Here is a 27184-nt window from a genome sequence, read left to right as displayed (position 1 = left end):
AGCCTCTTAGTAAGAGACTGCTTCGAGTGCTCAAATAGAATAGAAAAGCACCATATAAGTATAAGTCCATTTACTAGTATTTGTTTAACAAAGCTAGGCCTAAATCCAGAAACAGTGTGTGAAAAAGTAAGAACTAATCTTATGTCATTTTGGAGGAATTTTATCCCACTCTTCTACTTCTGCAAACTCTAAAATGCTGCTTCAGTTCATTGAGGTTTGCAGGCATTGCAGTTCTTTTAAGGTTTGATTTTTTTTTTCTTTTTTCAGCCATTCTGTTGTAGATTTGCTGCTCTTTTTGGTATCATTGTCCTGTTGCATCAACCACTTTAGGTCAAGCTTTGACTATCAGACAGATGGCCTTACCATTTGACTCTAGAATACTACCCTCTACCACTGTGCTTAATAGTTGGTATGAAGTCTTTATACTGATATGCTTTTATTTCATCTCCACTTTGGTCTTATCTGTCCAAAAGACATTGTACCAGATGGCTTGTGGTTTGTTTGAATGCAACTTTGCAAAGCTCTAGCATTTTATTTCTCTTTTGCAATTTCCCCGAGCCCTGTAGATTGGTAAGTGCTGTGAATGTTTTCTACTTGTGAAGATTTTTTCTTATTATACAATGATTGACTACAAATTGTTTGGAAATTGGCAAGAGTTGCTTCTTTACGATCACTGCTGATGTCTTTCCCCCTGTGGCATTGTAATAACACATACCTGAATACTCCAAATCTACAAACTGCCAAAACCTCTTCTTTTGTGCTCACAGTTTTTCTTGTGCATTGATCGGCAGCACCTGGCTGCCTACCTACCTTCTTAATTGCTTTTGAAACAGTAAGGGTGTACTTTTTCACACACTGCTTTTATGTTTTGGCTTGTTTTTTTGCTACATAAATAACGATAAGGTAAGGTGTGTCATGTTGCTGTTAATCCAAGGCTGTAATTAAACAATTTTAAGACCTGATTTAGAACAAATTATTAACAAAAAGTCCTGATACATAAAATCTTAAAGTTGAAGAATGGTTTACTTTCTTTTTACCTCTTTTTACTGTACATTATTAATATGTTCCATGTTATTCCTATACTATACTCTTTAATAGCATGTTTTCTCTGAACTATGCATAGTACGCATATTTTAAATCATATTTAAAAGTTCATGCTGTTGCTTCCTGCCTTGACTGCAGTGTGTTCTTGCCGTCCCAGGAGAGTCAGAGTCAGAGTATCTTTATATTGACCAGCCTTTCAGACAGCTCTCCAAGGAGACCTGGACCTATTACTACTCTCCTGAAGCAGAGCTGGCCCTGCGGTGCCACCTCAAGACCTGCTAAGATGTACAGTGCACGACTGCTCATGCATTTTCGAGCCGGTCTGAATTATTGAGAGAATGGATGAGTCAATTCAGACAGAGTTAACACTGGCTGGTTCACCAGTGTGTGTCTGAATTTTTTTTCTTTTTCTGTTTAATCTAGGCTATCAGAAAAATAAATGTGTGGAATCAAGCAGAATGGGAATTTTATTTTATCTCTTGCTTGTGAGATTGGTTAAATTTGCTTTGGCTTTCTGAGCGAGATTGGCTTTTGAACAGACAGTTCCTTCAATTTGGGTTTAGCTAAAGGAATTATAGGTTTATTTTAGGCCTTTATTTTCTTGTCTCTTTCCTTTGTTGCTATGGTAACCTTCCACATCCCCTAAATTGCCCCTCGTCTGACTGATGGGTGGTCCTTTCTCTTTTCTTCAACAAGGCCAGTGCACAGACAGAGGTCGTTGTTTTGTTGTCTATCTTTGCTTTTCTTTTTCTTTTCCTTTTAATGTGTTTGTGTAACCGAGAAGGCCAGATGACGGCAAATTGATCCGGGTGGTCACAGATGGAGATGTGTGAGTCGAGCCTGAGTGGTTCAGGCCTCTGAGTGTCACGCTTCTCACGGCCCTCCTGAAGTGTAGTTTTCAAAACAATACACTTATACCCAAGAGTCTTCCCTGTTCTTGTTCGCTCAATGACTACTTATTATTAAAGTCTTATCCAGGGTTCGTGTCACAGAGCATAAACGCTCCTATCAGAAAACGCTCGGCGTCGAAGCCAATATCAAAAAGAGGAAGTGCTATCTTCTTCTCTGCCACATCCTCTCATGCGCTTATCTTCCTTTTCAACCCTGTGACATGTTATTTTCTTTCAAGCCAACAGTTTGAAATTGAGTACAGCCAGACCTTTGCATTGATAGAAATAACAAGAGTCTATTCAGATTGAGTACAGCCCTCCACTTCTGATATATCGCTGTTTTGACACTTTGTGGAGTTGACATCAGCTAAGGAACTCAATTCTGCCGAGTCGCTCCCAGAGTGCTGAAGGTAAGCTTATTCAAAAAGACTTTTTGTTTATGACCTTGTTTGAAAGTTACTGTCAACCTCAGGAAAAGGAAGCCACACACAATCTAAACACCCAGAGAAAGAGAAGTTGCTCACCGAGGCGTTTCTGTTCCACAGATCCAGGAAACAACCGTTTGACAAGCTCCAGGTCACGTCTGTTTTGTCAGAGTGTGTTGCTTTATGTGTTTGCTGTGCTTTGTCTCAGGCCATATGATTCAAAATGTTCACAGAAACAAGACCAGCCCCTGTAACTCTGCAGGGACCTGAAGTTCTTGATCTAATGAGTTTGCCGTTGAGAAAAAAAAGAAAAGGGAAAAAAAGAAGTGAGGAAGTTAAGTGGCTTCCTGTTTTGGTATAACGTGTTTTTGGAACAGATCGATTCCAAACCCAATCAGTTTCCGTTTCTCTGTGTTTTTAGAAACGTGTAACACCTTCAGTCAGAGTAATATACTTGCATTAGAAGTTCTGTGTGGCTGAGCTGAGCACAAGGCTGTTTTTGTCTTTGTACTTTAAAAGCAACAATTCTGAGATACAAGATTTCCTCTCAAAGGTAAGCTGTCTGCCATCACAGCCAGCATTTTTTTCACTGCTGGTCAGTCCTCAAAACCAGCTGAAAACTGAGTAGTATGGCTCCGGACACTTACTGAGGCACCACTGAGAGTATTTTCTGCCAAACATATTCATAGAGAAAGTGTTTCTTCATTCTTCTGTGCTTTACAACCCACTTTCCCCCCTGAGAAAGTTGGAACAAATTGTGTACAAATTGTGTATTGTGATGAAAGCAGAATTCAGTGATTTGCACATCCTTTAAACCTTGTCTTTGGGGTGCAAAGACAAATAGTAAAACTGCGAAGTGTTTAAAAAAAGAGATGCACATTTTGAATTTGAAGCCAGCAACATGCTTTGGAAGAGGTTATATTAGGGCTATGTTTCCTGCTGGGTGTCTTTTAATAACAGTCCAAGCATGTGGTAAGTCTTAAGACCAACTGATTGAAAGTAAAATGTTTTTCTGTTCTTGCTTGAAATAGAATTATTATCTTCCTCTTTGTATTTTACATCAAAGTAGGAAATTGAACGCTCCCAATATTTTCAATAGTTGACTATTCTGACTAGAGGAAGGTGATTTTACCATCTGGACTATTTTAATAAGGAGTCATGCTGTTGTGCAGAGTGTGGTTTGACTTTGTTTAGCCAAAATAAGCAGGGTCTTCTTGAAAAGGACATCTGGACAACAATGCAAACAATGAAACTCTGTACCTTTTAGCATTAATAAACCCTTCTCAAAGTTTGCAAGTTTGCTGTTTGCTGCTTATATGAACGGTTCATGTTCCCTTTAATCCAGATGTTGTATTCATGTCTAAAAAAATGTACAGTTTTAATTAGTAGACCACAAGACACCACCTCTGTTCAAATGAGTCCAAACTCATTTATTTTGCATGGAAATCTTTTCAAAATTGGATTTGTAGATGGAACAATGGAGTTTACACTGTTTTTGTAGATGTTTTGTGTATTAGAAATTCCTGTAGTTTGTTGTAATTTTATGTAAATGTATTGACAGGTCAGCAGAGGTGAAGATATCACTTTGCAGAGGAATGATGGAGGAGAACATCTTTAATTATCAGAAAGAAGAAGAGCCTGTGGAACTTGAGTCTTTTCAGGGTATGTTTGCATTTACTCAAGAGGTCAATCTTAGTCATCAGTGATTCATGTGGCACATGTAAAAGATCATCCCAGTGACCTCATATTGAAAATCGTGTCTGGCTTGTGCATTTCTATTAGACTTTCGCTAATATTATATAATGAGGATAATGAATATAGACGTGTCCAGTCTATCTGTAATCATTTAAACCTGCAGGACATGACCTTCGGATCATTTGGGGCACTGATGTTGTGAACTTGAAAGGTGACAGTTGCTCATTTACACATTTAGCAGACATGGAGGAAATGAGTTTAGGTCCAGTATTCTCTTTCATGTGAAATCTGGTGTGCTCTGGTCTCTGCCACCTCCTGGGGTGAATATCTGGTTTTTAATTTGCTGAATCCTCCACTATGTTCCCCGGCTAGTATCAAAGTTTTTGTGTACCGAATGATGGGTTTATAAAACACCGACTTCATCGAGAAAGCAGTTCTGTTGGGAGCTGAAATTGGCCACAATTCAAAAGCATTGCATAAAGATGCAAGACGCTCCATACAGCAGAGTTGGAGTGGGCTTGTCTTTCTAAGTAAAGCAATAGATTTCGAATAATTCTTTGATCCATACTCCACATAAAATTATGATTCTCGCAGCTTAATTATATTGCCAAGTTAGAAGTTCTGCCGAGATAGATTAGACTAACCGAAACAGCTTTGCGGGCTCTGCTGATTTCTATGTTGCTCGGGAGGGCTGGATGTATGAAGGGAATGTATTTGAAAATGGCCAACCTCAAAGTATATGTGAATAAGCAGCAAACATAGTGGTACTGCCAAAACATGTAAAACCTATCACTGAAATATTCAAAGCAGAAATTCTAAAGAGAGCTATCAGATGCACTTTGGGTGACGTAAGAGACTAGCGCAGTTTTGTTTTCATGTCCATTACAGGGGAGAAGAGGAAACTCATACAACCAACATCTTTAAAAGACCCCAAACTTGAAAAGCTGAAGGAGGTAAGAAATGAGTCCCTGCCTTGCACATATCGGATTCGCTTTCTTCTATTTCACATTTACTGTAACATCAAACGCCCGTCCTGGACAGCCGCAGATCTGAGATTACCTTTGTGTCTTTAGTGGGCTGCATACAGGAATAAGGTGTGAGGATGGGTGAAATTTTAATGAGCATAATTATAAGAGAAGATGGGAGACAGATGTCACGGCGAGGAGCCAGCAGACTCTGCTGGATCAGAATTTTAAACATATTGTTGTAAAGAGGGCAGCGCTAATGTTTCACACAAATGGAAAAATTGAAATAATTCTGACGTCTTATATGTAAACTTGAGAGGAAAACAAGTGAAATATAAGCTTTCTTTTAGATGAGTACTTGTATCTTGCATTATTATTATTATCTGTTTCGGGATCCGAAAGCACAATCTTTAAAAACAGGGTCTCTTGCTGTTTTTTTTGTTCATCTGCAACACTGATAAAGGAAAAATGTATGCAAGAAGATGAAAGCGGATAATTTCTCTGACCGTGTGATGAATTGTATCTCGGTAGGCACTGGTTGATTGGATCAATAAGACTTTGAAACCCGAGCACATTGTTGTTCAGAGTCTGGAGGAGGATGTGTATGATGGACTGGTACTTCATCACCTGTTGTGTGAGATAATGAATATTTGATATTTCATTTATCATACTTACTTGCGTTTGATAGTGATTTGACTGAGAGGATGAAAAACAAACACATATTATGTTAAAAAGCTGGAGGTTGTTGTCAGTCAGACCCTATAATGATACTCGGTTGTTTCTTGATTTCTTCAGCCAGGTTGGCCGACGTGCATTTGAATGTGGAAGAGATAGCGCTGACCAGCACAGCTCAGATCCGCAAGCTGGAAATAATCATGGAGGAGCTGGGCAAGAGACTGGGCACGCAGGACAGCAGTCAGATCAAATGGAACGTTAAACGTGAGTCATGCTGCTGACTGGGCTTCGCAAACAAACAAGTCAACAAATGTTCTCTTCTGGCAACCCTCTCGTTTCAACAGGATTTGGTGCTATCACAAGGGTACCATGTAAGCTTACACCAACTGCGCAGGATTTTGGTGGAGATAAAATTTCCTGACATTATAGGGTTTCATTTTAATCACATGTCAGTGCTGGTTGCTTGGTTATGCAGAGAAATAACTTATAGACTGCTGAACACTTTACCTAAAATGTTCTTTCTTGGGCTGACACAACATAACCTGGCAGGGCAGCTGTCAGATTCTTGACTTTCTTTCATTGCCTTCCTTTGCGTTTTGTTCAGGGTGAATCCAAATAGAAGACAGGGAAACGTATCAAAAAAGACTAATCTGTGCGAATGCTAATTAAAAGTTAAACATGATTTGGTGATAATCATGTTTACTGCTGTCAGCAGTGTGCAGTTTTATTCTAGAGATAACAATACTGAATCAAAATATGGTCGCAAGCACAATGGCATTGCTTACGATCTGGAGTTGTGGAACCACCTTCCTGCCTTTTTAATTTCTCATCTGCAAGCAAAAAAGGTCCCTAAAATGACCATGTGTTGTTCTGTAGTACAACCCCAATTCAAACAAAGTTAGTGTACAGTGTAAAATGTAAATAAAAATCAAATCCAATGATTTGATGAACTGAGAAAATGTTAAGAAAAAATAAGGTCATTTTGACTTTGATGGCAGCAGCTGAGCTAACAGTTTTCATAAAAGAGTAAATTGTCTCATGTTAAACATTCTGAATTTTGATTGATTGAATTGATTTAGTCTGAATAAAATCTCAGTTTATGGGATTTGCTTGTTGCTTTTATTAAAAAAACAAAAACCTAAAAATAGGGCTGTACATGCATCACCATTTAAATTCTTTTAATGTTAGGCAACAGGAGTAATAATAAGGATAATATATTACCAAGAAGGTCAATATAATATGGTAATATTGTCTAACAGGGTCATCATGGAGTTGTTCTTAATGGGAGTGCTCCGATCATTAGCTGTGGAGAAAGTTTTACTTACAGTGTGAAGACATAAATAGATAAAAATAAATGCTATTGTTTAGATTTGCTGAAAACTGGATTGATATTGAAAATAGCTGCTGGTGAGTACTAATGGTAAGTAGGTTATGGGGCCAAGTGTCAGTTTCTTATTTATCAAAGACACTCGTGCCCTGCTTTGTGTGCATACTTGGTAGCAGAGAGTTTGATCGCATCGGCTGATTTTTCTTTTGTGTGTGTCTGGTCCTCTGCTGTTTACCTGTCAGTCATCCACAACAAGGACCTTCTGGCCACCCTTCATCTGCTTGTTGCCATGGTGAGATGTTTCCAGCCTGAATTGGATTTGCCCTCTGATGTGAAGATTGAAGTTGTAGTCATAGAGGTAAGTTGTTCTTGTCAAACTTTGGCACTTTTTCTTTTGCTCCAGGATGGTTTCAGACACACTTTGTGTAATTGTTGCTCATTGTGGTGTGCTGTACACCCAGGTCAGCAAAAGTGGAATCAAATCAGATGTGCAAGTGGAAATCTTAACAGAGGGAAGGTGAGGTGCTTACTGCCTCGTGTGATCCTGTAAATGTGAAGAAAAACTCACCTCATATATATATATATATATAAATCCTTTTTGCCTTTTCAGCAGCGACACAGACTCCCTCAGCAATACTGAAAGTGAGTGAGAGTGGTCAGAGGTTGAGCTGATGTGACATCTTGAATGTCATCCAAAAACATTACAGCCTACTAACACATTTTTTTGGCTGTCTGGTCACCCAGGGGAAGATCCCATCGAGCAACTGCTGAAGCTTGAGGCTCACAAGGTCAACACAGTGAAAAAGGTATAACAAGGACACCAGAAAAAGTAAAGAAGTGCCGAGATTTTTTAAAGGTGTTGACTTTCTCATCTCTAGAGAGAGAGGAACTCCAGTGGTGTTAACACAAATGATAAATGTCACGCTGTGTGTTTGTTGCCTGATCTGAACCTTCAATACATGGCAGATGAACAGAGCTGGCTGGTGAAGGACGGGACTCTTAATCCAATGTGCTTGTAAGGCTTTTTGGCCTTCTTGCAAAAGATGATTTTCAAATACTGTTGCGCATGATCTTTTTTTTTTTCTTTCTTTTTTTAAAAAAAAATCAAATAATTTTCACAGACTGCATGTAAAAAAATGGAAGTAGCCACCATGACAACACTCATGGGTTAGTGAAATCCTGTTTTGAAGACTCAATTTTAGGATCTTGGAGCCTCTGTCATGTTCGGCTGTGTGGCAGGCAGGAGAGGACCCAAACGCAAACTCACGGAGACGAAATTAAACTCAAAAAGCTGCTTTATTGCAGAATGGCATGGAAACTAAACTGGAACATGGATGACTAACACACAGGGAAACACAGCCATGAGGGAGACTACGACACTGACAAAGAGAAACACAGGGCTTAAATACACAGAGGGATAACGAGGGAATGAGACACAGAAGGAGGGCACAGCTGGGAGAAATCAGGACTGGACGAGACAGAGACGCAAAACTAGAAACACTCACATGAGGCATGGACCTTCAAAGTAAAACAGGAAGTATCACACAGAGACGCGAACTAGACAGTGGAGACAGCAACTAAGAAACAGAGACAAACCATAAGGCAGAGGTCTAAGAACCAAAATACACAGAGGGAAATACTCAGCTTTGAACACAAGAGACTAGACTAGAGGGAGTAACAAAAGACCAACCATGAGAACATAATGCACAATGCAGGGTGACAGAAAACAAGAAACTCAAACATGCAAAGACACACAATAAACAGAACAGAGGGGGCACAGAGAGACATGAAGGGCAGGGGAGACTTAACATGGGTTGGAAACACAAGGGGGAACTAATAAGCAAATGAACATAGGAGGCCTAATGAGCTTAACAAACTATACACATTAAGATTAACTAAAACTCAAAACACTGGGTCCTAAGACCCAGGATCGTGACAGCCAGAAGTTCCAATATTTGACTAAGATAACTAAATGCCTGAACACAAACTAAATGCAAGAGTTGTGAGAACACTTGAAATACAGGACAACAAAGTCTGAAATGAGCTATAGGCTGACACAAAGCAGCTCACAGAGAGAAAGAGACAAAAAAATCTCATATTTTAAAAGTGCAGTCGTTTTTTGCTGGCTGACTAATACTTTCCTTGATTTCGAGTGAGCTACACGAGGTGCAGAATGAACAAGTTTAGATGTCTTACTTTAAGAGTCTGATATATTAACCATTCCAACTAATGCTTCGGGTTTTGATGAAGATACCCTAAATTGTCAAGTTGCATTTCAAACTGCACAGTTTTATAATTTCTCTGTTGTAGGCCCTGGTACACTTTGTCAACCAGCATATATCATCTCTGGGTCTGCAGGTGATAGATATGGACAAACAGGTATACACCAACAGCTGGAAACCTTCTACTGCTTACAGGCTTTCTTTTGATAAAAATAGACTCAGTGATTACTTCCCTTATCACTTTCAATGTTCCAATGCTCTGTGGGTTTGCTGTCCAGTTTGCTGATGGTGTGATTCTGCTGCTGCTGATTGGACAGTTGGAGGGTTTTTTCATCCCGCTCTTTGACTTCAACCTGACCCCTGTCAGTGACTCTGAGATGGTAAAGTATAGATTCACATATATGGATTCATGCCACATTCAAAGCTTTATTTTCTCAAAATATAACTCAAAATTTTGTTCAAATGTATTTTATTTTTGGTGCAGTGTACGCATTCACACAAATTCCTTTATTCAGTTCACAAGTGTTAGGAATGAAGTACACTTTTTCATCTGATCATCTATCAATCTAATTCCCGGCCGATCACTTGGATACAGTACTAAAACATGACCCAGAACAGTGCCCATTAAAAGATATGATATGATCAAATGAATATTATACGGTCCCCATAATAAAAGTTGTTGTTGTTGTTAAAAACATAAATGTCAGGTTATTTGGTGATTCTGAATTAGCTGTAGTTGGTGTGAATGGTTGTCTGTTTCTCTGTGCTGGTCCTGTGATGGACCACTAACATTTCCAGGGTTGTATAATACTCCAGGGCATACTGTGTGTTTGCCAGATGTTAGCTGGGACAGGCTCCAGCCCTCCCATGCCCCTAGTTGGGAAAGCATTTAAGAAAATAGATGTATGATTTTAAAAGTAATTAGTAGCTATAGCTATTACTATGCGATAAAAGCACCAGAGTACAAAAGGCTTGTAGTATATTATCATAGTGGAATAAAATATACAAGTATTATAAAATGGAAATCTTCAAATTTAAAGTTAAAGCACTTCATAATTGTAAGTTCAGCACTAAAGTACAGTTTATTCAATAAATATCTCTACTGTTGTTACAGAGTCAACTTTTTTACCAAAAGTGGGGTAGAATATAGCTTTTGTTGTATGTGATATAGTCTTACAATAAGTGTGGTTCATTGCAGAATTATCTCATTTGAATTTTTTTTGTTGTTTTTTCAAAAAATTCTAGCTTCATAATGTCACCTTGGCCTTGGACCTCTTGAAGGATACAGGCTTTCAGCTCTCCAATGTTGACCCACAAGGTGAGACAAATCCACTTTGTTCACACATAACACACTCAGAACTTGTTCATGACTGTTTTACTGAGATTGAAATGCCAGGCACAGATGATGAAGAAGAAAAAAGGCCTGCAGATAAAATGATCGTTACCATGAAAAAATGAAATCCTACAGCGCTCCAAGACACCAATGTCAAACTAATTCAGTGATGATGCCCTTTATCAGGAGAATTTATCTGGATGACGGAAAAAATGCTAAAATGTGTTTGTATGTCATGCAAGGAAGGGGATTGCTGAATTAATGTGCTCTACACCGTGGAGTGAGAGTTTGAGAGTGTTTTGGAGAGGGAGATGGAATAGCGTGCTGAATATGAATGAGCGCCGCTCGTGCCATGATGAGTATCACTATAGATGATTAGACACAGAGATTGATCCTTACTGTTACTGTTACTAGGCTATATCAATGTGTGGGTGTTTATCTGAATGAATTTGTGTTATCTGTCTTACTGAAGACTGCTGCTAATATTTCACATGGAAAAGAGACAGTTGAAGTGGTTTGGGTATCCGAAGGGCCAACTAATCAAGGTGGTTCAGGCATATCCTATCAGGAGAAGGCCTCAGAGCGAAGCTAGGGCAAACCGAAGACATTACATCTCTTAGGTAGCATGGGAACACCTTGGTGTCCCCCCATCTGGATGAGTTGGAGGAGGAGGAGGTTGGGGGAGACGGGAGCTCTGGGCTTCTCTGCTTAAACTGCAACCCAGACCCAGATAAGCAGCAGAAAATGGATGGATTAATGGCAGCTTTAGTGAATTTTACAGTGTGTAATCAACTGTATTCAATATTTACAAACATAATTTTTGTCAATATTAGATCAAGAACCAGATCAAGGTTTTGTATGTTTAGGTTAGTTTTTTATTATAACAAAATATCATGTTTGTGTGTTTGGGGGCTGTTTTTAATGGTGTAGGCTTGCTGTTGTAAGCCCCATCCACATAAAAAGAATTTGCCAAACGCCAATTGCACTTACAGCCAATCACTGTTTGCTTGTGATGTTGTTGCAGGTAGCCCTCATGGATGTTATGTTATTTAGCATGCAAGATGCTGACTTTCTTTGACATATACTCATGACCTCTAATGGCCACATGTACACATGAAAAGGTTCAAATTCTAGGAAGTCATAAAGCTACAGCATTCGTTTTTGTTTATTTTCAAGTTTAAAGCATACATCTGTGGTGGGTTCATGCGGTATGACTACATCGTATGCCATCAGCAACGCTCATGTGTGTGTTTGGGTAATTTCCTTCGGTCACATAGACTACATCATTCCATAAGGCGGAGAGTGAAATCGAGCAGGTGACCGGCTGAGTTACTGACTCCTCTAAGTGTGGGAATCAATCAGTGGCAAGCAGATTCACTCCACTTCCCTGCAGATGCGCTATTGACAGGAGGAACTTCCCTCTAAACTTGAATCTTCCTCTCTTTAGATCGCTAAAGCTGTCCCACCATATTGCCTCCCAGCCACAGAGCCTGTAATTGTAAAATAAATCCTCGACACGATAACTGTTAATGTAAGGACTAGCACAATTAATCTGTGCCAGGAGCGAGTGGGTAATTTAATTCATTTTTAGTGTCTTTTTAATTAACGGCATAATTGCAGCCACTGAATGAGGAATCCCAGCTCTCAGGGCCTAAAATGAGAGCATGCTGCGTGAATTAATTAGGTTAGCCAATGGTGAAGTCGATCTTTCTGTCACATTCATTCAGTCAGAGCATCTCACAACAGAGAGCAATTTTGTAGGGATCTTATCTCACCAAGGACATATTGATTAAGTTTCCATCTAATGTTTTTTTTGTCCTCCTGATCTATGACCTCTTAGGATGGATTGTGAGAGTAGCTATTAGCTAATGCTGGTAAAAAGTGTCCGCATATTCTTACCGCCTCAGTGGCTTAAGGATGCTGCATGTGGATTATGTCTCCTCTGAATATTGTGACAGATATTGTCTCTCTGGACACCACTGCAACCTTGAAAGTCCTCTACGCTCTTTTCAACAAGCACAAAGGGAAATGAGAGAGGACATCGTGTGAAGAGGAGCGGCGCAGCGGGAAATACAGAAACGACCAAGTAGTGCGTTTAGCCAATTACTAAAAGGTGATTCTGCAGTTTTGAGAAGTTTGGCCGACGCTGTTTCCAGGCTGAATTAAAGGATTAAAGTTATGTTCTGTAAAGTGAAGTGAAATGATGGTTGGAGGATCTTTAGTTTGTGTATTATGATGTAGACTATGTGGCTTAAATATGTGGATCACGACAGCCGAAAGAGGGTTTGAATAAAAATCATTCAGAATTACGCTTGAATGACTCAAAATCGAAAGCTCCACAATCATTATAATTTTACTTGTTGCAAGTTAAATAACTTGTTGAAGCAGGATTACAGCCTTACAAATGTATTTTTAATGTCACTGTGTCTTTAAGAAAAATATCCTGTATGTGAACATTTTTATCTCCATAAAGCTTAAAGAGCGCTACCAAAAACTGGAGGATTAGAGCTTCAGATGCGAGTACTAATACAGCAAATTGCTTAAGCAAATGAAAATGAGAAATATTACGATGTTGATGTTTATGCCTAAGCTGATGCAAGTCATTTGATGCAAACAAAATGTCAGTGACTGTCTTTTTAAAATAAGATCCAAAATTGTAACGGTGCCAATAAAAGTCAAACAAGCCATCGACAGTCAAACAGGCTTTTAATAAACCTCAGGTTCTCTTTTCCTGTGCCAATGTGTAAAAAATACGTATAAAAGTGTGCCAACTCAATATGTCTTGACTACACTATTGATTTCTTTACAACTTGTTTCATCATCTGTGTGTGTTTTTGGTTGTTTTTAACTCTCATATTTTAGAAAATATAAGCTATAAACATATTGTTGGTTACAATGTATTTATAGCCTTCACTGTTATATATTGCGTGCTGTAGCTGAAGCTGTAAGACCCAGTTTATGATAATGTATAATAATTACCATTTCAACAAAGGAAGCTAAACCTCACACTTCTGTGATTGCGTATGAGCACAGCACTTTTAAATATAGCACCGTTAAATCTGTCACCTGTTTACATCATACTGACAGTACAAGGATCAATAAATATTCATTGACAGCATAAATCTACTGCATAGAAGTTTTATTTTGGCTCACTGGTCACATTTGGTGTACTCTTGCCTAGCCCTTGTTTACCTCTTCTCTTCTTTTTTCAGTACATTTCCGCTTCAGACTAACAGTGTTGGAAAATGAGACTTTTCATTCTTTGTACACCACACCCCTGGCTTTGGCTGTCATTTCTCAATAAACAATGTGGATTTCTCTCTGCTTCTTTATGTGCTGCTCCTGACAGTCTGTGACCTCTTTCCCCCCCCATCCTTTTATCCACTGAATTGTTCACAATTCAATGTCGTGCAAATGTGAAGAGGGTGCAGCATGCAGTGACAGATAAAAGACGTGGTTATTACAAAAACGCATTTTTGTAAATTATGCGTCGAATTAGAGCGAGCTGGAACTGCGAAAATGCACTCAATGATCTCCTATTTACAAAGAAGTATCATTTTTAATTTCAATTAAATCAAATGTATTCAAACCATTGGTGTTTTTTTCATAGAGAAGTTTGTATCTAACTGGTTCTATGTTTAAATAACACCTGCCGTTTCGTTATGAGTTGTGGTTTTAGTTTGTCTAACGTGTCTGTAGTATACATAGTAGTATACGTGTCTTTGTTTGTGTTTTGAGGTTAAAGTATGAAATAGCTGTGACACTGAGCAGTAACAACAATCACGTTCACACAGCTCATTCTCTCTGATGTACTTGCAGATCTCGTTGTTGACATTTGGGATGCCAGGTTGTTTTCAACATAGTGATGGAAAATACTCCTAATTCACGTTTTATTTCCACTGACATTTCGAAAAGCTCGCATAAAATTTGCTTGGCAGTCACACGCAAATATACGAGCTGCTGTATAGCTACAGGCACCGGAGGCAGTGATAGAAAGAGACACTGAGGAGTGAGTCGGTGTTGTTCATCATTTATAGTGGACAGTTTATGTATTGTATATCTATGAATCCAAATTGCTTATCTTTTATAAATCAGTACAAACAGCCTCCTAATTCTGAGTCACTGTAAATTGAATTTGTTTGTTAAAAAACAGACTGCGTATTCATTTACGAGAGGAATAAACTTGGGGTTCATTCAATTTGTATTGTTTTTTCTAAGTTTGTTCATTTTAATGATTCCCAAGGCAAATTTATACAAACTGGGAAAGCCTTGCAAATATCTAAGTCCTGACTTGTCCACTATTGTCGACTCACATATCGTAGATATCTGCATCCTGCTGTGAAGTGGCATTCAATATGACTTACAGCAAAGATAAAAGAAACTCTTCGTCCTTGATGCTTCATTACTGTCTGCTTGGCAATTTTAACCTGCAACACTTTCACATCATCCTCTGGGTGTAATTTGTAACAAATTAGTATCTGGACGTTTATTAAAATATATGTTCAAGTTCACTAAGTGTTGTGTTGTTGTCAGTAGAAGGAATCTGAAGCTCAGGGATTTTCTAATCAAGCGTAGTTATAGTAAGTTGGAGCATTGCATCAGTAAAAACTACAAAACCAACACGTCTGTTATTGTTTTGATAAATGGCTCCAACCTTGAATCGAATTTCCTGACTGAAAGGTGGTGAATGGACTGTTTTTGCTTATGTAAATGTTCCCAATATGAGGCTTTAAATGATGTACAATGAACCATGGAAATATACACAAACTAAGAGCTTAATGCTTAATGATTTAATCAGTATAAAGTATAGAGTGTATCCTAAGTAGCAATATAACAGATATGGCTCAGATATCATTGTCAGCATGCTCTCCTTATGTGAAGATAGACCCCCTGGTTTATTCTGATATTATAAGTATATATAATATGAACTATAAACACTATTTTTAAGTATTCCATTTAGTGTCTTATATGAGGTTTTAGTTGCATGAATGCAACACAGTATTAGGTAAGAAGGTAACAATAAAGTACTTACAGTTCCTAGAATATTACATGCACTGCACTATTATCAGTAGGAATTTTAGTTGGATGCATCCAACTTGTCATCCTGCCATCCACATATGTTGGCTTGCTGATAGGATTGGGGTTGGTGGGCTTCCCCTGTTAGCAAAATAACGAATCAGCTCCTGGATATATGGGGAAGAACATTAACATCACAATTAGGATGCTGTCTAAACTGTGGCAGTTTCCTGTTGTGTCAAGCTTAAAACCTTACAGCTCTCATGGCTGCAAATGGGGTGGCGGTGGTGGGTGGGGGGATTAATCATTTGATTTCATTGTATTGCACTATAAAGAACAGCGCCCACTGGCATAACATTGTTATTTCAGTACATTGCTGCACTGCATAAATGATTGACAAGTTTCTCATTATTTGAAGGTGCGTACCCATTCTGAGTAGCACAAACTAAATAGATGCATCCTGGTATTGATGAGTATCATTTTATTTTTAGTTTTCAGTAACCCCTCTCCCCCAAAAATGTTTGTTACATTCACGTACTGCTTCAGAGTAGTTAGCATTTTCTAACTGTGAATCATAGTGTTACATACAGTATTTACTTTAGCATTTTCCTCCTCCCTTAATCATTTCTTCTCTCTTTCTTAGATAAGCAGCGTGACATAATATATATTATAACATAATATATATATTATAAAATATATATATTATATATATTATAACATAATATATATTATGAGACACTCTCTTTCTCATGGACTGAGTAGTTTTCCAGTCCCCGGCTTCTTTGTGAGGGTTTATTTATTTATTTTCCTTTTTGGTCTGTTTTTTTCACTGCTTTGTTTGTTGGTTTAATTTTCTTGCCTCATTAGTTCAGGGAAGTTCTGATTCCTACGGGATATTGCCTGACTGGCCCAGACTTTCTTTCTTTCTTTCTTTTTGTTTCTTTTTTGTCAGATTTCCAGCTTTTTATATTTATTTAATTTTCTGTGTCAATGAAACAACTCTTGCTGGTAAACTGAAACTGTGATGCTGTGTCCTCTTTCTGCGATGCCGTCACTGATTCAAGTTGATCTTTTGTTTTTCTTGGTTGTGAACAGAACACGAAAATAGTGAAAATAAGTTTTGTCTGAACTATAGTATTGTTTCCAGGTACTGACACGGTAAGTAGTAGAGTAAGTAGAGTAGTTATTACAAAACTACTCAGTTCTCTTTTACTCTAAACGGTTCTAACTTTTCTTGTTCCCCATTCTTTTTTTACCCGTAGGAACTTGCGAGCCTTTAATTCTTACATGAGTCATACAACAGCTGCATATTAAACAGGTCTGCAGTGCATTGCATTACCTTTCAGTCCACAGTGGCAGATGCTTTTAGAAGAAACATTGTCATCTAATGAGATTTGCATGCATGTAAGTAACTAATTAATACAGCAGTTCTTTTACAAAGAACACCCAATCAGCTTGAAGAGAGAGGGCTTGCTTCAGACAGAGGCTAAACTGAACAGCCGAACAAAAGTATAAGATTATTTTAAAGTTTGAATCATGCAAAAATACTCATGTAGAGTCCGAGAATACAAGTATGGATTTGGAAATACTAGGTCTGTTTTAAAAAGTCACTTTTTGAGCTTGTTTGCCCTTTTTTGGTTTCTTTACCAGGCTATTGTGATGATTGTTGTGACACAAACAACCTGAGTGAAAGTCGGAGAGGATTAATATGTTTTAGCCACTGTATGCATATCGGCGAAAGGCCACAGCTTAGTCTGACACCAGTTTCTAATCCATCCGAACAAACAAGGATAAATTCTAGGATAAACGTCAAGGGGATTAAACCTGTTCTGATCCAACAACAGGGCCTTTTTCTTCCATTAGGACAGCGCATCAATGGCATTGCCTCCATAAAAAAGGTTCTGGGAAATAGAAATATGTAATTTATACTCCCTGAGTTAGGTAAGGGGTAAGAATATTGTAGAAATCATTTAATGCTGTTTTTTAAACTGCTGAGACATATTACTGCCTGGAGTCACCACAGCGGAAGATTTCTAATAAACTGATCGTGAAGAAAACAAATGCCATCTCCATGCCTAGAAACCCTGGAGACGAATAGTTGTCGCGGTCCATCCAAAATGTTGACAGGAAACATGAGTAATATCTGCCTCCCTTGTCACATTGAACAGATGCATCTCTCCCTGCATGAATAGGGGAACAGAGCCAACAAAGCAGAATCAGTTTTTTCAGAAAAAAAAATATGACGGTTGTTATTGTCCTGTTGTTACATATATTTATGTATGTTTATGTTGGCTAAGGAAGAGGCGACAGCTTTCTGGAGAGGTGTGTATGGCTCAAAAATAAAAACATTTGAGACTCCCAAGATTGCAACCTTGTTAATGTGGCCATATGGTATTTCTTTAATAGGCTAAAACATATGATGATAGACATAAACAGTCAAACAATGCCTGAGCATTTTCTTCTTAAAACAAGGAGTTTGTTATGAACTCAAAATACATATTCTGATATTCTGAGAGTCAGAGTGTCATATGTTATATAAAAGGAAAGGAGACAACTTGTCAGAGCTGACAATAAGAAAAAAGGTATGTCAGCATCGTATATTTTAATACTGTTTAGAGTAGAGTGTGTATGCATATACAGTATTTATATATCTTTGTGTATGTATACAAAAGTACAACAAAGGTGACAAAAATAAACTAGCAAACTCAGAACACCAAAAAACCCCCAAAAAATGCAGAGATACAAGCAAAGAAACACGGAGTGAATACACAAGGGGGCGTGTGATAATAAAGAACAACTAAACTTTAGGGCAAGCCATCACTGTTATATCAATTATATAATAATAAAGGGAAAAGTACAAGATAAACCTCTGCTCATCCATCCATCCCTACATCCTTTTCCTATTTCAGTGGCTGGAGCCCATCCCACCGATGGGTTAGAGGCCTGTACACCATGAACAGGTCCCACAGCGCTAACACACACAGAGAGAAAAACACACTCACATGCACACGTATGGACCATTTATAATCACAGATTACCCTGCATGCCTTTAGGCCTCAAATTATGACAATGGGTTAAAAGAGACCTTTTCATAATGCTGGCCAAAAAGGCTTTTTAGAAATGTGTCCCCACCAGGGCATAAATAGCATTGTTGGCTCCTGACACCTGTGTGCTAAGAGCATCAATCTTAACAAAGAGAGAAAGATACCTTTTTTTTTATGTTAATTTAACCTCTTTATAGTGCTGAAAATATTTAATTTAGTACTGATATTTTACAGTACAAACAAACTTTTACCCAGGCAGGGTAGTCAATGCGATAATAGTTATAATAAAAAATCTGTTGTCCTATTTCTCGCAGCAGGTTAGACAAAAACAGGCTTTTCATTTGTGGCAGACGACTGTCAGAAATAAAAGCCAGGTCGCATTTAAAGGTTTTGTTAAACTGAAAGATGATAGCAAGACTGTTATCAAAGATCTACTTTACAACTGAACTCAAGCAGCCAAACTGTCCGACGTGAATCAAGGTTGAGTGTCAGCGAGAGGCGAGCAGAGGAACAAAAGAACCCTTTAGCTGTCAGCCTTTGTTTCCAGAGTAATTTCAAGTGATGTAGAGCTGGAGCAGCTTAAATTGGAGAGCGGTCTAAGGGCAGCTCTTATGTTGTTTTGGTTGAACTGCTGAGAGCCCAACTTCACACTAAGTCACAGGACTCTTCTGAGTGCCAGTTAAAACGTCTTCTACGTCCCGCGATTTCAGTTTCTCCACACATACACAGTCTTCAACACTGTTATAAGATAACAAGCACTACATGTGTGCCACTACAGTCAAGAATCTTTTAAGGAGGAATACATTTTAAAAACAATCATTGTAGAGCTGGAGGCAGCTGAAGAGGTGTGCGTGAAAATTACAGGAGGAAATTACTGTTCGGTAGTTTCAATAAAAACAAGATCCCCTGTGGTTTTCTAAGTGCATGTCTTTTTAAAATGAGTAATGCAATCATCCACTTACTAAAAAAAAGGTGTTAGTTTATGATCAAGTTTTATGCATTTTATAACATGTTTTTTAAAAGTTATTGCAAAAGCAAAGTGTTGTCCCTGTTTCTCATCTTCAAATATTTCATAAAATTCAGGTCATTTCATACACGATCCTCACAGCGGGCTGCTCTATTAAAATCGGTGGCAACTTGAATTTCCCCCCAAAAAAGCAGATCACATTATTTTCTCCCAAGAGTGATCTTCTTGTTTTGCTGAAAGTAAATTGGACTGAATATCTACACTTCCTATTTGGTGCCTGTGACTGTATAATGAAAACTGATTTAAATAAAGTTTTGTTTACCCTCATTTTTTATGCTCCAAAACCACTGATTCTCTTGGGGTAAACTTGTCCTCTGAATCTGACCTGTCCTCATTATTTATAGTGAGCCGGGGCTTTAGCAGCTAATACCAAACACGGATATCTTTTCAAGTGGGAGGTCACTGAGGGACAGAGAGACACGCAAGACATCACAGAAAATCTACAGGGAAAAGAACTAGTACTGAAAATCAAATCCTTACAACTTTTCATTTCTTCTTTTTTCATATCAAATAATTTGCATAATTAAAGCAAACTTTACCAAGAGTAATGCAGAATTTCTAGACTATATAGCAAGTATGCTTATTTTGAACCTGTAAGATAAAATGTGACTTCTTTACAGGTTTGTCCTCATCTCAACCATCAGTCGCTAGTCAGCAGGCTCGGTATGCTATAGTGCAGAAGTCTGGGTGAGATTAAGACTCAGCTACCTTCAAGCAAGAGTATCGAGCATCTGTTGCAACTCAATAGTAGGAGAGCTGTACTGGAAACAGTCATCGATCCGCACAATGTACTGATGCAACACGCAAGCTGCTGCAGTATCATCTGCCGTGATATTTTTTAGAAGTATAAGTCACAGTTTAAGTTGTTTCTGAAGACAATTTTACTTCCTACAGACACTTAATAATGAAAATCAGCATTTATTATCAAATAAACGTTCAAATTAATTATTTTAAAAAGATATGTGAAATAACCTCAACACAATGAGGCACTCCACTATATTTCAAATCCATTATTATGGATTTTTTCTTTTCCTCCAGGTATCTGTCACATTATGTCTTTCTTGCAGTTTTCATTCTATTGTGTTATAATTGGCTGTTTTGGTGCAGAGAGCCAGACAAAACTACCTCTTAGAGCCTTTGTTTAGTGTTATTTATTTCATGTTCTGTTTTTTTTTTTCCACAACTCTTTTAGTGTCATCTAGAAAGGACGACCAAAAAAGAACAGACTATTGTGAGGTGGAAAGATTTCTAGATTTTTAGAAATTCCAAAATGCATTGGAAATTAATGTTTAGGTATTCATGATATAGCTTAGAGTTAATCAAATAAAATTCCCTGCAAATCCATTCACTTAGTGGGTACCAGATTGGGCCGCTGCCATCTGACTTCACAACTGACTAAAATGAAACTCCTGTTAAGTGTCCTCTGTTAGGTTGAGATATTGTGACTGTGGAGGCCATTTACAGTGAAATCACTGTCATGCTCAAGAAAGCAGTTTGAGATCATCACCTTTGTGACTTTTAAAGCTGGGTACACTCTGGTCATAAAGGGATGGACATGGTCAGCAACAAAACCTGGGTACATTATGGTGTTTAAATGATGGTCAGTTGGTAATAAGAAGAAAATGTGTGCCAAGAAAATATCCCCACACCATTAGACCATCACCAGCCTGAACTCCTGACACAAAGAAACAATGGAAACATGATTTTATGCTGTCCATACCGACTTCAAATGTCACAGGACAAATTGGGACTCATCAGACAAGGCACCATTTTTCCAATTCTGGTGAGCCTGTGCAAACTGCAACCCATTTCCTGTTCTTGTTCTGATGGGAGTGGACTCAGCATGGTCTTCTTCTGCTGTAACCCATCTGCTTCAAGGTTTGAGACGCTGTGTTTTCCGAGCACTTCTGCATACTTTGCATTGTTTTGAGTAGTTATTTTTGTTACTGTGGTACTGATTTTTCCCTGTTATCTCAAAGCAGTCTGGACATTCTCCTCTGAACTCCGGCATCGGCAAGGTATTTTTGTCCGTGGTACTGCCCCTCATTAGATAATTTACATTTCCTGACCATTCTCCTCAGCAGATCAGCATTTTGTAAATGCCCAGACCATCTCATTTATCACCAACAACAATAACCTATTAAATCCCCTCTCTGCCCTATTCTGTTCACCATGGCTACACTGAGTTTCAAAGCTGCAGTTGGCTGATTACACATTTATGTTAATAACCTCAAAGGTGCTCAAAGCTGCTCGCCAATACTTATTCCTTCGAATGTCATTGTCCTTTTTTATTTTGTTATTTCTTTTAAATAGCTGTTTTTGTTGCTTTATTCACAAAGGCAAGATGTCACTTGTGTGCGTAGATAAACTATGTGTTGGCACTGTTTAGTTTCTGTGCTTGGGATTATCAATAAACTAGGAGACTTTTTATTTTTCTGTCAGATCTATTTGATGTATTTTTGGTGCCTAGTGACTTTCTCTTTTTTGTGTTTTTTTTTCTTTATTACTGCTCCACCATCTGTGGTACCATATGATATTAATTGTAAATCAAGTTCTTGAAGTGAAGGCTGACTGTGACAGTATGTTTTTTTTAATGGTTGATGTTTGGCTGTTGCACTTTAATTCATGCTGTTAATCTTTATAGTGCTCAAATTCCAGTGCGTGGATTTGAGTATTGGATCCTCTGCACACTTGCTTTTGTTTTCAGGGCTCACTGGCAGTGAATTATTGCAGTAGGTTTTGTTGTTGCTTTTGTGATGTATGAATGGCTGGATACAGGTTATTTGCACAATTGTATGAGTGTAAAATTGGATTCACGGAGATCTGGGTAAGGTTTTTGTCACAGATTGTCACATTTTTATTTCATATTTCCTTTATAGCAACATATCAGTACATCTTTACAGCGGAGCATCAATTTCACAGTATCATCGCTCTTACTATCAATGTGTACTGCTATTGACATCATCAAGTGTCTTACATTGCTGCTGCAGATCTTGTTGGTACTGGTGTTTAGGTTTAGCCATGTCAGTTTTGGGTGGATTCACTTAATTACTGTCACTTCTGATTTCATAGCTATGTTAACATTGCTGTATGCCTTCCAAGAGTGGTGAGGTAATCCAAATAGATGTGTATTTGTAAACATAATGAACATGTTCTGTGCAGGGTCACTGGGTGAGATCTCATTTAGTGACATCATTTAAAACATAGCAAAATAACATAAAAAACCACCGGTTGTCAAATAATAATAAAAAAAAACCCTTTAAAATCAAATAAAAATCTGAACTTGACTGCTACTAATGCAGAAGACTGAGTACGTGCTAGTCAAAAGGGATTAGCCTCATTACTCCATAGTTACAATTTAGTCTCAATTTAGTCTAGGATATCTCGATTAAATGGCTCTCTTTCTATACGTCATGGCTATCGGTCAGCATCTATCTCTGAGGAAACATTATACAGTAGATTCACCAAAAATCTGGAAAAAATGAGCTTTTAGAGATGGATGGATGTACACCAGTGCATGTCTGTGACATTTCATTTTCCAGCTAGGGGTTGGCTTGTCCTTTGCAGACCTTCAAATCACAGCGGTAGCATTTCAAAGATGTAACATTTAGCCTGCACTCGGTCTCTTATTTTGAAATGTGACCAGATTCTGTATGCCTGTGCGCGCTGCCTTACTTCTAAACATAACATAGTTTTTCTGCTCAGTAAACCAGGTGAACATTCCCAAGCATCACTTCTACAAAAAGCACGATCATTTCAACATCACATTCTGTGAAAAAAAGAAGTTAATATCACCTCATAACAATATGAATAGTTTTATTTGTATCTTATTTGACTAAACAATGATATTCAATAAAGGGAGAAAATGTAATTGGTTTTCATTTATTGCTTTAATTGAAAACAATTACAGAATCGTACTATACACAAATAAATCCAACTCATACTTCATTCTGTTGCTGTAAGGTCCTCTGTTACAGTAGTTTGGTGCCGTTTCTAGTATAACATGAGTGCTCATGAAAGCTATGATACCATTAATAGTCACATTAATATCTGCTACAGATGGATCCTAATATGGGGCAGCATTACAGAAGATCCGGTGTGAGCAGATAGGGCATTGGAGAGTGCAGATCTAATGTAGTTTTAATAGATAAATGTTGGCAGGATGTATCTCGGGCTCCTCAATAACAGCAGGATGTGGAAATCCAGACAATGGCTTTTAAATGGTGATGGATGCTAGCAATTGGTTTAATATGTGCAGATGGGAAGATTGTTGGTTACTGGCATACAGGAAGGCAGAGGACATAGATGGATCGAGTGAAGAAAAGGTGACAGTATGAAATGGTCTCAAGAGCTGAATGTTGCAGGATGATTGGCAGAGGTGCATTAGAGTTGGTACAGAAGTACAAGTCAGACCTTATTAGGAGAGCTCAAAGGGACCTTGACAATGTGATAACAAACTTCCTGGTTGCTGGGGTCATTGTTAAAGGCAAGGAGCAGCAGGTGTCTGATTTGAAGTGGGGTGCTGAGCCCTGACATTGTCTGTCTCTGCCTGTCTTTGCCTTAGTTTTTCACCATCAGCTCATTCCTTTAATGATGTTTCCCCGTCGACCAGGTGTGGGTGTGACTCCAGTAGCTTGAAAAGGTCACTGCCTTAAGGCTGAATGCATCATGTCATAGTTTATTGACTGGCTGTTAAAAAAAAGTTCATCCTAAGATTATGAAACCCAAAAGTTGAAAAAGATGGTAAAAGGTTATCAGTGAAAAAAACAAAACAAAAAAACCCTCCAATCACCTTTTTTAAGAGACAGAAGTTTTTTTTGTTTGTTCCCCAGACTTTGTCTAGTCACAACATTTTCCAATCCATTAGCTTATGTAAGTCTAAATTATTAGCTAATGCATATATAAAACCTCTCCTCTTTTTTTCTATTCTTTCATTTTCATTTCAGTGTGTGGATGATGGAGCTAATCATAACTAACTATCTAGCCAGCTTGAATAAAGTATGCTAACAACAGTTGTCAGTGCAGCTGGCAGAAGGCAGGGTTGCCAGAAAATTGAAATGTGGTGAGGAAAAATAGAAAATGGATAAGTTATTAAATGTGAGTCCAGAAGATAGGGAAATTAAAACAAATTATCTAGTGACTAAGAGAAGGTTAAATGAATTTAAAAAGAAACACAAACTCCACAGCATTTCTATTGACATATTCAGACAAAATTTCTGATAGCCTTTTCTTCAGGCTTACATAGGGGCTCCCGATCCCGCAGTGCTTCTCAAAACTTTGTATGGATTAACCCACTGAGCCAAAAAACCCAAAAGAACAACAAAAAAACCCAAAAGACAAAGACTTCCAAATGGTATCGTCAGAATTTGGTGTGAGGAACATGAAAACATGGATCAATCCTACCTTGTGTCAATGCTTCAGACTGGTGGTGGTTGTATGGTGTAGGGGACAGCTTAGTATCAACTGAGCATCATTTAGACACCACAGCCTACCTGATTATTGCTGCTGATCATGTCCATCGCTTTATGAACTAAGTGCACCCGTCTTTTTATGGAAAGGATAATGCACCATGTCCCAAAGTTCTAGTCATCTCACTCTTCTTGAACATGACAATGAGTTCAATCATCCTCCACAGTCATGAGCTCTCAGGCTAACAGAAGGAGATTCACATCATGGATCTCACATCATGACAGACTATGTCAACATGGACCAGTATCCAATATGAGGATTATTTTCCAGGTAGATCAAAAGACAAAAGATAGGCCTTTTTTTTTTAAGCGAGGTATACCTAATGAAATGGCCTCTGTTGGTGTGTGTGTGTGTGTGTGTTCATGTTTATACAGCTTTGTGAGGACCAAAAACTGGAATGCTACTATACTTATGGGGAAAAAATTCCTGTCCCCATGTGTTTGAAGGCACTTTTGAGACTCAAAGTGTTGTTTTTCCTCTCAGGGTTACAATTAGGTTATGGTTAGCTTTAGCCTAAGGGTTAGGATTACGCATTCATTTTTGATGGTAGGCTAGAGCAAGCATTATGTCAATTAGATGTCCTCAATAAGATATGAAAACAAGTGTGTGTGTTTCCCATATCTTCATTCATTAAACATATTCATTCAGCTTAATTTCACTTCACATTTTTCTCCTGGTTCTCTGAGCCCCACCATCAGTGGCTCTCTCTTCCACAGCTGGTGCACACCCACAGTTTGAGAACCACTGCTTCCAAGGTTATTAAAATAAACCAGCTCCCCCCACCCCCAAAATAGCACTTGACACAAAGGCATTTAAACACACTGGAAAAGATAAAACTTTATTTCTCCCTGTCGTGACAATACAAAGTCAACAAGTGCAATAACAATCGAACTAAAAACGGTACTGCTCGTTCTATCTAGTAGGAAATACATAGACAGAACGTGGTGCACATTATCGTCATCATCACCACCACACCCAAAAAGTGAGGTATCAGCCACTACAAAGCTTCTTTGTACAGGTGGGTATTCAACTGTAAGGCAACTGTTACCATGACAACCTGGACAGAGTGAAACAGCTATGTGCTTCCTTCTTCCCATCCTTTTTTTTTTTTTACTGTTTTTACCTCTTATAGTTTAGGTAAAGTTGTTACCCAAAGCTGCTGAGATCGACTTTCTTGGCTATCCATAAATGCTGTCCTTTGTGTTTGGAGAAAAGCATGCAAAGCAGCTGCAGCGGTGCCAGTTTTTATATGAGTGACAGTGTGTGACGCCAGGTTGGACAGAAGGTAGGTAAGTGGGGGGGGTGGTGGGAGGGGGGGGGGGGGGGGGGGGGGGGGGGTGGGGGGGGGTGGTGTGTTCCAGTCTTGCATCTGGTAGTCTGGCAGCTGCTGAGCTTATACATGGAGCACTTTGCATGTGCGCTGAAAGCTAACAGCACATACTGTTAATCATTAAGAGTTGGCTGACTCAACACAAACACACCAACAGAAACACAAAAAAGCCAGCTATTAGACTTGTCTGTTGCCTTCATTTTTCCATCTCTCTGTTTCATGAAGTTTAAGTTGGAACCTAACATAACTGTGGTCAAGTGCTGTAAGTGGGGCCTGCTAGCGTCATCCTCAGTTATCAGCAATAATATTCAAATTTGTAGAGTTGTTAGAGCAAGTTAATACCCATTTCAATAGCTAAAGTTTAAATGTGTGTGTGTGTGTGTGCATGCGTCCATGTGTCTAGCTTTGTAGGCCTAATCCCACAAACCTCACACTGTGTCTGTGTGTGTGTGTGTGTGTGGGTGTGTGTGTGTGTGTGAGTGTGTGTGTGTGTGTGTGTGTGTCCCAGCAGCTTGTGCCATCGCTTTTAGGAGCAGAGAAGCAGGATGAGTCCAAGTAAAATAATTGGCCTGGAGATCAGCAGTGGTTCAAAATTACACTCTCTTGCTGTCTCCCTCGAGCTGCCTCCCTATTCCCAGAGTGTGAACAGCAGTAGCAAACAGGGCAGCTCACACCACCAGACCCCGCCTCGTAGCCACTGCCCCCAGACCTCACACTAGGTG

The 27184-nt window shown here is 38.6% G+C and overlaps 1 protein-coding gene and 1 long non-coding RNA gene across 4 annotated transcripts in view; one reads left to right on the top strand and one right to left on the bottom strand.

The window, feature by feature from the left end:
• LOC121814938 overlaps positions 1–2644 on the bottom strand; it is an 8794-nt gene extending 6150 nt beyond the window's left edge. Inside the window, exon 1 of the long non-coding RNA XR_006054657.1 lies at positions 2459–2644. This is a non-coding gene — a long non-coding RNA (uncharacterized LOC121814938). The remainder of the gene's footprint in view (positions 1–2458) is intronic.
• A 1276-nt stretch (positions 2645–3920) lies between these two features.
• parvg (parvin, gamma) lies at positions 3921–16243 on the top strand. Of its 3 annotated transcripts, XM_005927800.3 has the most exons (12): positions 3921–4021; positions 4943–5007; positions 5551–5653; positions 5815–5958; positions 7264–7379; positions 7483–7538; positions 7632–7663; positions 7766–7827; positions 9332–9400; positions 9522–9623; positions 10489–10561; positions 12535–16243. In XM_005927800.3, exons 1-12 carry the CDS (start codon positions 3955–3957, stop codon positions 12606–12608), a joined length of 963 nt encoding a protein of 320 aa, XP_005927862.2. In that variant the 5' UTR covers positions 3921–3954; the 3' UTR covers positions 12609–16243. The 3 variants fall into 3 exon arrangements, with proteins under 3 accessions (XP_005927862.2, XP_042079105.1, XP_042079106.1); XM_042223171.1 differs by having other exon boundaries at positions 10489–16243; XM_042223172.1 differs by lacking the exons at positions 3921–4021; positions 4943–5007 and having other exon boundaries at positions 5550–5651; positions 10489–16243.
• The last annotated feature ends 10941 nt before the right edge of the window (positions 16244–27184 follow it).

This window comes from Haplochromis burtoni, unplaced genomic scaffold (assembly GCF_018398535.1).
Source record: "Haplochromis burtoni strain Fernald_Lab_line unplaced genomic scaffold, NCSU_Asbu1 Contig_104, whole genome shotgun sequence".
NCBI classification, from domain to species: Eukaryota; Metazoa; Chordata; class Actinopteri; order Cichliformes; family Cichlidae; genus Haplochromis; species Haplochromis burtoni.
Note: the sequence above shows the minus strand (reverse complement) of the source record. Positions and strands in the feature narration are given on the sequence as shown.

What these genes read in the sequence shown, in the direction of transcription:
- parvg (XM_042223171.1), top strand. Translation starts at nt 3,955, where the DNA reads ATGATGGAGGAGAACATCTTTAATTATCAGAAAGAAGAAGAGCCTGTG. An exon ending in GATCAAATGGAACGTTAAAC is followed by an intron (nt 5,959 to 7,263) that starts GTGAGTCATGCT and finishes TTTACCTGTCAG; the next exon opens with TCATCCACAACAAGGACCTT. An exon ending in AGGTCAACACAGTGAAAAAG is followed by an intron (nt 7,828 to 9,331) that starts GTATAACAAGGA and finishes TCTCTGTTGTAG; the next exon opens with GCCCTGGTACACTTTGTCAA.